General features: G+C 42.2%; 1 protein-coding gene across 1 annotated transcript in view; it reads left to right on the top strand.

Moving 5' to 3' along the window:
* Window positions 1-427: 427 nt before the first annotated feature.
* Window positions 428-11659, top strand: part of BRAF (B-Raf proto-oncogene, serine/threonine kinase) — an 82979-nt gene continuing 71747 nt past the window's right edge. Inside the window, exon 1 of the mRNA XM_083860495.1 lies at window positions 428-679. Coding sequence (XP_083716621.1) covers window positions 548-679 — 132 coding nt within the window. The 5' untranslated portion in view covers window positions 428-547. The remainder of the gene's footprint in view (window positions 680-11659) is intronic.

Raw genomic sequence — 11659 nt, 5'->3', positions numbered from 1 at the left:
TTGTAAGGATTCACCCCAAAGCCGCAGCGCCGCTGTTTGCCGAGGGATGCCCACTCGTTCTTTGGCTGAATTCCGCCGGCGCCCCGGGTTTCCCCGCTGCCGAGAAGGGCCCGCAGACCCCCCGGCAGCGGTGTTCCCCCGGACGGCGCAGCCCGGTTCCCGCTCCCGGTTCCCGCTCCGGGGCCGGCCTGGCGGGGGCGGTGCCGCCGATGCGCTCTCGCGCCGCCAGGGGGCGCTGCGGCGGCGGCGGCGGGCGGGGCCGCGGGGAGGGGGTGGGGCCCGAGCCCACGTCCGAGTTCCCAGGGCGACGGGGCGGTCGCGCCGTGACGTCACGGTGCTTGCCGATGACGTCAGGTGGGCCCATGCGCCGCGGCGATTTTGTGTGACGCCACGAGTCCGGCCGTGACGCGGCGGCGGCGCCGCCGGGAGCGGGCCGGGACCGCGCTCGCCGCCCGCCCCTCGCACTACGGGTCGCGGCTGGGGCCGCCCCGGCGGCGGGGACGCGGCCGCCCCCGGCCCCGCCCTCGCCCCGGCGCTCCGGCCCAAGATGGCGGCGCTGAGCAGCGGCGGCAGCGCCGAGGGGGCCTCGCTCTTCAACGGGGACATGGAGCCCGAGCCGCCTGCGCTCGGCGCCGGCTACGCAGGTGGCGGCGGCGGGGACCCGGCCATCCCGGAGGAGGTGAGGCCCCGCGGCGGCCGCTCGCCCCGGGGCGCGGGCCCGGCCGTGCCGGGGGCGGCCCGAGCCGGCGGGGGCAGGAGCGGGGGCCGCGCCGGGAGGAGGGTGCGGGTCTCCCCGGGGTGCGGAGAAGCCCCCGGCGGGCTCGGCGCCTCCGCGGGTGCCGCGTCCGGCGAAGGGGTTGTCTGGGGGTTCGCCATCGGTTTCCCCCGATGGTTTTGAAACGTTCGAAAGGCGTTTTAAAGCCGAGGTTGGGTTCGGTTCGCTTTGTGGACGTGCCTTGTGTGGACGTTTTTTGCACAAAGCGTCTTATTGGAAATGTTAACGGACAGGGCACCTTGGAGGCAGCGAGGATGTCAGGCCTCTGGTTGGTGTGTTTCTTACATACTTCCTGTGTTTTTGGGGCTTGTTACTTGGCTTCCCAATCCCACGGGGAGCGAGCGGTACTACCTGTTTTGCTGGGGCTGAAGTGCGAGTTGCGTGCGCTTCTGAAATGTTTTCGGAAGGAGGAATAAACTGTGCGGTAACAACACCAGGTGCTTCGCAGATTCAGTGTAGGCATCCAAAGCAGACCAACCTGCCAGATGCCATGCCTCGAGTCTGTTCTGCTGGTAAATATAGATGCCAGAAGCTCTGCTGTTTTGTTCTCAACGTTACCGACTGGAGAGTGTTTCAGCTCAGCTTTCCCTGCTGTGTTTGTGCGGTTGGTACGAGACCTGTCATCTTTGAGCAACCTTGTGGCCCTGCGAGGAGCCCAGCCCACCTGGGAGCCTCTCCTTTCCAGCCTCCAGCAGGGAAAATGAGCTGCCTTGGACCAGCTGCTCTCAGAAGGGTCCAATTTGATTCCCGACTCCCTGAAGGCTGGCGTTGTATCCATTTTATTTAATAATAGCATATTGGATTATAGTGGAGTTAGTGAGTTGACAAGTTTGAGAAGTGCTAGAGCTCATGCTGGGTAGATGGCCAGGAAGGAGAAGTAGGGAAAGAGCCCGTCCCTATGGATGTTTGCAAGACATTAGTTTGATTCCCTCGTCTTAAGGAATTCCTGACTTACTTGCTGAAGGTAGGCAAAACCCGGCAGTACACATTGATTTTACACCTACCTAGCATGGTGATTAAACACCTTGAGTAATGCCAGTCCAGTCTGAACTTTCCTGAGTAAGGAGAAACTCTCAGCTGGTTGAGAAACCCAAACACCTAAAGAGTGGGGTTTAACAAATGCACACTTTTAGCAGCAAAGTGAGGTTAAAAAGCTTCTGAATTTCTCTGTTATTTCTGTCATTAAAAAAACCTCCTACGGAATTAATCCAATAACTGGACCTTGAAACAATGACATCAATACAGCTGAGCTGCTTAAACTGAAGTATAGGAGAGAAGAGAGGGAAAAGCAGTGGCAGGAGACCATTTTTTAAGAAACAATTTTCATACTGAAGGGGGTGTTTGTGAAACTGCTCTAAATCACTTGAACTTCAAAAATGTTTTAGACTGTCAATCATTAGATTTGATTCCAAATGGTAAATGACATAGTGTGTCTGCTTCTGCTTCCATCCTGAGTATCTTCCCTGCATGAGGCAGAGAGACAAGTGGTCCAGCATGTGGAAGACCTGCTGAGCAGAAAGGTTGAGATGTTGTTGGTATGGCTGTAAGTATTTAGGAAATGTGTATGGGTTAGTCTTGTATTAGTTAAAAGCAAACTTCTGCATTGGAAATACTGAAACACATGGGTCTCAAGGCAGAGCTGGTTGTAGAGTTTTTATTTTCTGATGTGGTTTTGTTCTGTAGTTAGCTAGTTCTTCCTCAAGTTGTAGGTAATTAAGTTTTGTTTACTGTATAAGTACACCTATTGCTTCACCTAAACCTGTACCTTAATGAAGTTCAAGCCCAAAAAATTGCTGACACAATTAAAATGGAAACTGTCCTTAATACTAAAACAGGCCAACCTAAAGCATAATGCAAGTTCAAAGTGACATAAGTTAGAAAAATACTGAAGTGGTTGTAACTGACTCATGGCTGTAATGTAAGTACCTATTCTAGTGTTTTGTTTCATTGCTTCAAGACAAGATAAATCTAGGCTTTAAAAGTGACCTTGCTGTGGAAGCCTGTCAAGGAGCATGACATTACTTATTTAAGGTGATATCTGGAAAGGTTTCAGTTCCTATAGTCTGCAGGGAGATGCAGTCCTGATTTCCAGAAGGCAGACCTTCAGTCCTGCGATCAGTTTCTGCTTTTAAAAGGGGAGCAGACAAGAAAAATTTCTAACAGAGGTTGAAGTCATCTTACACAGACTTACATATATGTTAGAACCCTCTGGTAAATGAGATGTTCTGTACTGAAATTGTAATCGAGTCCTCTGTGTTGCTTACAGCTACATCATTGTCCCTTATGAATTCTCAAGGGCTGGGGCTTTGAAAAACAAATTTAACCGTATTGTTCAACTCATGACCAGTTCTTAATTACATAGTGAATTTATGCCTTTAAAAGTTGCTTTGGTAGCCTAAGTGCTGTTACTATAAATCTAATAATAATGAGTATTATAACTCTTCCAATAATTAGTATAATAATTGCTAAATCTCTTTTCCCCTATACTAAAATTCGGAGTTGCTAAGGGTAGTTCTCCATGCAGTCATAGAAAAGATACAGGAAATGGCTACTTCTTGGACACAGAAGGATTTGGAAGGGGTAGGGGCAAGTGCATTTGGAAGAAATTTGTTCCTCTTCCACTCCCTGTTTGGTTGCTGGTGCTGGGAGGCCTCGGGTGTGAGCTGGCGTCCGCAGGCACAGGGATTGGCTTTTCCCCAGCAGGAATTCTCGGGACAAGAGATTGTTTGGATGGAAGGTTTTCAGAGCATTACAGGCTTGTTGATATACTAAGGAGTGTGTGACAGCTGCGAGGAAAGGTTCTGCTCTTGTTGCTAGAGATTATTTACACCAATATTAAATAATTCAAATGGGATTTTCTGTACTTGGAGCTTTGTGCCCTAAACTGCTCTTTGTATGAGAAAAAATTACTTTGAAGGCTGTGAAGTGAGGGCCTGAGCTGCTGGATGGTTGTTTTCTAGGCAGCAATGCTGGAATTTATCCTGCATGAATATTAGTTATAATTTTAGAAACCTTAATTCTATGAAACAGTTTTAAGAGTAAAATGGAGAATGGATGAAATGATACATAAAATGAAGATAGAATGAAAAGGCACCTCTAACCTTAAAATATGCAGTAAGTGATGGGTTCTTGTAATGTAGGTGCATGAAGTAAATGTGGGATTGATTTTGTTGCAGTAACATTTAGGGAACCTATGGTACTGGGTATTGGAACAGCTTTCCTTTAGAGTCTCTGTTCCTCTAAAGAGTTTACTATTAAACATGCTACTTATTTGGAAACTTGAAACCATATGAGTGGTTTTTTGACTTCATTGCTTTTGTAGTTTTGGGAATACATTTTATGTTCGATCTCAGTTACATTTCCTTGCATTTGTATTCAGTGATTGAGCTAACTTCATAGTCTGTGAATGACATCCTATTTAATTGTAAGGACAAGTTAAAGTGGAGCTGGATGTGAAGCATCCTGTAGCTAATATTCTGCAGTAGTATATCACAAAAGATAAGTGAAGTAATTGTTTCTTTTACATAGCATGGGAAAGGCATGACTGAATACTGTCTGACTTTGGGTCACAGCGTCAAGAAATGCATGGTCTGGCTGAGGGAGGTCTAGAGCAGAATACTAACAGTGATGTAAAGTCTAGAAGGTCAGAGCTTTGAAGAAAGACTCAGTAAAATCTGAAGTTGTTGAGAAGAGAAATGAAAATTGTCAAATCTGATGCAAAGAAAAATGCAAATAACTCCTTTGCCAGGCTTGTGGTGATTACTGCCAGAAGTAGTGAGTTTAAGTGGTAGCAGAGGAGATGGTTCCATGTTACTATGAGATGTTTTTCTTTAGCTAGGAATAGTGAAGCATAAAAATAGACTTTCTGAATTTACTTATTACTTACTTACTTAAGCTATTCACTAATAGACTGTCACTTCAACTAGGCAAGCATGTCAGGAGTGATGGGGGAAAGTTGATCCAGGTGTAAAAAAAAAAGACAATGACTTTTGTAACCTCTCATCCTTTTTTTTCCTTAGGGTTTTTATGATTTATTTCTGGCAAAGTGGATCGAACAGTAGAACACAACCTTGAAACACTTAGGTTTAGTGGGTAGTAGAGATTTCTGCTTATGATGTTTTTCCCAAAAGGGAAAAGGATTAACAGCTCTGTCCTGTGGTAGCTTGTTTGATTACACAAAACTTGCTTAATAGAGTGGTGGCTCCTTCTGGAAAGTTGTGATGTCTTGGGAGGCTTGTTTCTTATCTCTGTGGATATCCACAAACTGGTTGAGTACAAAATGTTCAGTACTGATTTTTTTTTCCTGACTTAAAGTCTTGCTTCTTAATTCCCATTTGTATTTTGTTGTAGTTGTTAAACTCAAAGATCTCTTATTTTTAAAGCTGTTCTAATAATACCCTTCTTGACACTTGTTTAGCCAGGAATGCAGTTAATACTGTAGACCAAATGCATTTTGGGGTTTGGCTGTGCTTTTTGTTTGGTTGAGGTTTTTTAATGCAGATAATGCAGAATTTTTTGATGGCAGCTATCTTTTAACATAAACTGATAACCCCCAAGTTTCCATAAGGCTGCAATATTCCACACTTTGTAACAAATCTGTAGTTCAGTTTAATTAATTGTTATATCTGTCAAAAAATTTGAATGCATTAAATATTTTTGAGAGAATTTGATTTAGAAGGAAATCTAATTTTATTTGTACTTACAAGGGAAAGAAAAGAAGATGTTGATTGATCATGGAATTGCTAATTCTCTTCTAGTCCAGCCTTCCAAGGAAGGTGTTTCCGGTTTAATGGGGTGGGTTTTTTGAAATAGTTTTGCCCAAGTGTAATTTTTGTTTTCATTTTGAACCCCTGGCTTCTGAAGGGTGGTGAAATGTACAATACATCAGAAATGCCCTGTCATAATTGTAGTCCCTATGGTGTCTGCTGCTCCCTGTCACCGCAGTTGGAGAGCCAAGTCAATCAAATGGTGCTCTGACACCAGAACTGGAGGGTTTGCCCTTTGCTGTGCCCAGGTCACAGCTCTCAGCCAGATCTACTCCCTTGTGCCCACTTGATACCACGTAGGTCCTGTCCTGAATTGACTCCACTCACTGATACTGAAGAAAATCAGCATTGCTTTTGCTGGATTAGTTTTCTGCAAACTTAGTAAATGGAATCTTCTCGACATGAGGAGCACCCAGTGAGTTCCAAAACACTTGTGAAGTTGGGCACTAAAGGAATGTGGTTAGGGGGAGTAGTGGTAGTATGGTGTGTGCGTGTCCCTCTTTTCTGTTTGGTTATTATAAATAATCTGTGTCCCATAAAACTCCATCAGAGCCTTAATTTTTTATATTTGAATGAGAAGTTGTGTTCAGATGAGACTTCTTAGCTGGACTTGTGAGGTTTAGGTCCTGACACCTTAGACTTTATGGTCTTGAGCTTCCCTTGCAACAATCTTCCTTGGTCTCTCTGGAGCCCTACTGAGCAAGCCTTTGCTAGTGTGCCAGGGATGTGAAGGTGTCTGTGAGCTGCTTGTGTAGCAAGTGTACGTTTCCAGCAGCCTTGACCACATGAGAGTTCTGGGTACAGTATTTCGTTTTGTGAGGTGTGAGATGGTTTTCACCATTTTCAACCGTTCACACATCTGTGTGTGAACACAGCTACATTCTCACAGCTAGTGCAGGATACAGAAGTCAGCTTGCAATGTACATGTTCCTTCAGCTTTTTTATTCCAGTTGCTCTTGAGCTTTTGGGGCATACAGTGGAATCCTCCTAATCCTCCCTCCTGTGCACAGTTTCTTTCCAAATCATTGAAATATGTATTCATTCAACTGATTCTCCCTTCTGTGGCCAGTGCTAAAGAAGGCTGGTTGATGCAGAACTACATGCCTTTTTTTTTTTCTCCTGCTTAAGCCCCTTGCTGCAAGCGTTTGGTTTGTTGCAACTTTCTAGCATTTGTGAATTTTGAAGGAGCAGCAACAGTGCCTTTCTTTATTCTGTTTCTGATGATGTTTTAGGAATGTGGACCCTAGCAAAAAAGAGTAAGACAGGCAAAAGTCTATTTTGTAACCCGTCTCTTTGACTGAAGTTGCTGCCAGTTCAGGCAGGAGTTTTGAGGGAGCAATGCTGCCAGTTACCACCCCACTGTATGCTCCCCAACCAACATGAGCATTTAAAATCACAAAACAGAACCTCTCTTCAAAATGGAGCATGTTGTGCAATGCCAGATAAAGTGCTCAGTATCAAATGAATTTTCCACTCTATCTGTATTAAATTCAGGAGATCATATGAGTGTGTTTGAGCACTGAAGGGCACTTTTATTTTTCTAAGGTTCTGGTCGAGTGAAATGTTTTTGTGGGTTCCCTCCATATACCTGCACAAAGCTTAGCATGAGGGGGCAATTCAGTTTCTGCATGAAACACACCAACTTTGTTTAAAACCTTCCTTCTGGGAGACAAGCAGAAAAGGCTGTTAATGAACAATTGAACTTAGTTTAAAAATATGTTGCATAACTAAGCGGCTAGGATTTTTTTTTTTTTTTGACTCTGGAAAGGGGGATACCAGCTCTGTATGTCTTGATGTGTTACACAGTGAGGCCTCTTAAACAGTATCGTTATTATTAAAGCTGTTGTTAAATACACTGGTTAGTAATTAATACTCTCCAAATGAGGTACATTGTGTTCAGGCAACATTTTCTGACACTTGGAGCACAGACACGGAACTTAAATTTTTTTTCCTCCCCTTTATCTCAGATAAAGGGTTTGTTTTGAAGGTAGGCATTTCTGGAGTCAGAATAATGTGTTTAGTTTTTCTCTCTCTAATCCAAGTTATTCACTAATGATGTTTGAGAAGCACTATAAAATCAACCTGAAATAAAGTACATCATTACGAAGAAGTTGGTGGTATCTGGATGTTTGGAACTGGATGGTTGTATATTGGTACCTCAATCTTTGATCTGGTTTTGAAAATCTATTCATTAAACTTAATAGGTGAAATATTCTCTATAGTAGGTTTAAGTAATGTAGATTTAAATGTGAGTCTTCAGTATCATCTGAGGTAGCTTTCAGAAAAGATTTCTTCAAGCGCTCTATAATTCTGCTAGAATACAGTTTGTTCTGTCTCTTGTGACTTTTTTAAGCCTATGTAAATCATTGAAATAAATGTAACTTTTTCCAGATTCTAGGTTACGTAGTTAGTATAATTTTTTAAAATTCTCCTAATTCTACAGTGGGTGGCAGGGAGCCAATTCTGCCTTCTAAATGATTTTATTTTCCAGGGTGGTACTGGGGTTGCTAAGGCAGGGTGGTCTGCTGAGTAGAACATAGAATGCTGTTTAGGAGAATGTGGTTTCTGTGGCAGTTCCTATTTGACTGTTTTCCTTGACTAGGAGCTCATTACTTGTGTTTTAAAAATAAAAAGAAAAAAACAAGTACATTTGCTCTGTTTCAGCTTTTGAGATCTGTTTGTGCTAAAAATAGGATACCTTAATTTCTTTATTGGATCACAGCTTTTTTTAAACAAGCAGAGTGTATTTGTACTTGACCAACAATTCCAGCTGTCTTTTACACTTTCTAATCAGGTAGTAGGAAACTATGCACAGTAGTCACTATGTAGGAACAGTTTAGTGGTAGAATATTGCAAAGTTTATAATAAATTATTTTATGGATTGATAATATGAACTTTTAAATAGGTGCTGATTATCTTGTCTGCATAGTCTAATTAATTGTGTACTCTGGCAATGAGAGAGAAGAATTAGGTTCTGTAGTTCAGCTGAAACTGAGTTTGTTTTGTCATTTTAATTAATGTGACCCAACCTGTGTAAGAGCTCTGTTGGACGAGCATTTGTTTCTTATAGGCAATTATTGTAATTAGCTGGCTGGCTGCTTACTTTCCATCACAAATGTGACTTTTCAGCTTTAGGTGTGCAGAGTCTAGTGTCTTCTTAATCTTTCTTAAATGTCACCGATGCATGGATTTAGCGTTATTGCGATTCTGTGGTAGTTACCTGACTAAACCAAAATCACCTTCTTAAATGGGTTAAATCTAGATAGTTTATTTCCTCTTTTATTTTTTTTTTAAATCTGTTCCTGCCTAGGGAGAAGGTGTTGAATTCATGAATGTAAATACAGTGAATTGTTCCCGAACTCGGTCTGTGCGTGATCCTTGTGACTACTGAATTAGTATCAAAGTGAGTAAGAGGGACTAGTAGTACTGCAACACAAAAGCCATGAAAAATATGGAATTAAAGATTTAAATCTGTGCAACTGATGGTTCAGCTGTGCAACTGGTGGTTAATGATTTAAATGAGGGATACAGGCAGCTCTTATTTTTCCACACACTGCTGTTCTGCTGTGGTAGAGAACATTTGCTAACTTTCCTTTTTATAGTGCTTGGAGGCAAATTCTACTTAGAAGCAAGAAGCAAAGATGGCAGGAGATGGAAAAAGAAAGAGAATTGAAACCTAAACAGGAAGGCTGCTGCTTCATGGTAGTCTGAATCCATCCAGCTGTGAGCTGTAGAGAGGAAAGGTGACTTTTTCAGCAGCTGAGATGATCCTGGGTCATTTGCCAAGCTGTTTTAAGCACAGTAGACTGGCAGAAAGCTAACCTTGACAAAGAGAACATTTTTTCACTTGTTTAGTGTACTAAAAGAGTTCAGCCAAAGGCTTATGTTATGGAGAAAGAGTAAGGAGGAGAGCAGGGGTAAATAGCCAAGGACAATATGATAATTGCACCCACCATCTTGGCTGGTGTGAGCTGCAAAGTGCCTAAGGCTCTTGGTGGCTTTATTCTTACAGAGAAACTGTGTGGTTATGTTACAAGGATAGACTTCACTGAGCTTTATCCTTTACAATTTTTGAATTTATTTTAAAAAATATTTTTTAAACACTTGTAAGATATAAGGAGCATTTAATGTCTGAATTCCTTTGTTAAAGAGGAGGCAACTTAAGGGACAAGGCCTGTCAGACTGAAAGGCTGTTTGTTCGGCTTTAAGAGTAGAGCTGAATGATGAGCAATTGAGTGTATGTTTAGAATTAATGAGAGCAGAAGACATAGATTACTCTCAGTTGCAACTGATGGTTTGCAAAGAAATGAGAGATAGTTTTTGCTGTAAACTCTTCAAAGATGGTACTTTGATACTTAAGTGTTAACTTAGATGTTTCCTAGTTTTTTGGAGAAGGGTGGAAGTCATTGGGTGTTTGGTTTTGATGGGATGATTTTGTTCAACAGCAGCAGTGTCAGATGCAGCTGGAACCTGCACTGCTAGTTACAAGTTAGTTTTTCCTTCATAAAAATTGTTGCCTGTTAAAGGGAAAATAGATTTTCATTTTGAAGCCCTTTTAATATTTAATTAACTGCTGTGCTTACAGCAGATGCTCACCGATCACATTACTCTATTAATTGACCTAGTTATGATCCTAGTTGTCAGACAGGATGGTACTGAAAATGTTGTACTTCTTCTTGAGGCTTTTCCTTCCTAAACGTGGTCTTGTGCATCTTTCCTAAGGCCATTTGTCATGAGTCTAGAAAGATTTTGTTCATAGGCTTTTGTGGAAAAAGAGATAATGGATCCTTTTTCTCTTGGCAACAGTCACTTCTGTAGATATTATTATCTGTAACTTATTTATTAGTTTGTGGTTGTAAATTTTACTGACTCATTTGGAACTGCTTACCTACTTACAGACTTTGACAGTTTTCCATTGCTGGTTATCTCAGACATTTTAAAGGACCTATAAATAAAAATGATAAAAATTATTCACTGAGATTAATAAAAAGTTGGGAAATATGAACTAGGAAAGGCAAGCTTGATGTTGACCGTCACGTCACTTGTGTAAACTCTCATGTGAAAGCCATTGCAAGCTGTTTTCAATTCAGTGAAGTTTTTCAGCTGTTGGTATTTCTCACACTTGTTTAGTGAAAACTTTAACTGCACTGTTGAAAATGTGGTAAGCATGAGGAGCCAGGAGAATAGGAAAAAACAACATTTTTGGATGCATAACTTGTAAGAATCTTCCACAGAGAAATGAGAGGAGCGATAGCCTGGATTATTGGAAGGAGGCAAGGACTCTTCATCCCACTGTCTGTGCTTGTTCCAGCACATGCCTGCAGAAAGCAAGCTTAGTAAGAGTTAAGAGGAAGACTGGGACCAAGATGAGTGAGAGGGGAAAGTACCTGAAGGAGGGACCAAAGTGCAAGAAAGAGGGCAACAGTGATTGTTACCATAGAAGCTCAAATCCACATATTCTGCATCTTGCCATGCAAACGGTTTGGTGGGCTTCTCTGGTATTAACCCCATTCCTATGTCTTCTTGCCTGTCTTTCACCAATACATCTCACTTTCAAGTTAGGTGATGTATTAGTCCAGCTAAAGACAATCTCATACATGACAGCTTTCTTAAGTGTTTTCTTGCAAAGTGGATCCTTGCTCAGGGGACCAGACAAATGAATTGATCATGTAAGAAAGAAGCCTGAAAGGACTGATTGGAATAGTATTGGATAGGTATTGATGATTTTTTCCTCTTTATAAAGCAGTTTCCAGATGAAATGGTTAATTTTTTAATTGGTTTATTCTTTAATTACATTGTTAGCTCGATCAGAGTATTCTCTGTCATCACTAAGTGTGATAATCCAAATGGAGAGCATACTGTTCCTGGACAAATAATGCAGTTTTTTTCTTATGGAATAGGTTTGAACTTTCAGTATCTTCTACCAAGTATGAGTCATACAGCTTAGAGTTGGGATGCACTGCAAGATTTGAGTAGTGATGCCAGGTGCAGAAAGTACCAAAGATACGTTTGCTTTGTGATGTCTCAGGCACTGCACATTTTGACAAGCAGCAAGGGATGCAAAAATAACTTTGTGACTTAACCCTGCATGTAGCTGAAATTATTGTCCAAAGGCTTC

The sequence above is a fragment of the Zosterops lateralis genome (genome assembly GCF_965231275.1).
Source record: "Zosterops lateralis genome assembly, chromosome: 4".
NCBI lineage: Eukaryota > Metazoa > Chordata > Aves > Passeriformes > Zosteropidae > Zosterops > Zosterops lateralis.
Note: the sequence above shows the minus strand (reverse complement) of the source record. Positions and strands in the feature narration are given on the sequence as shown.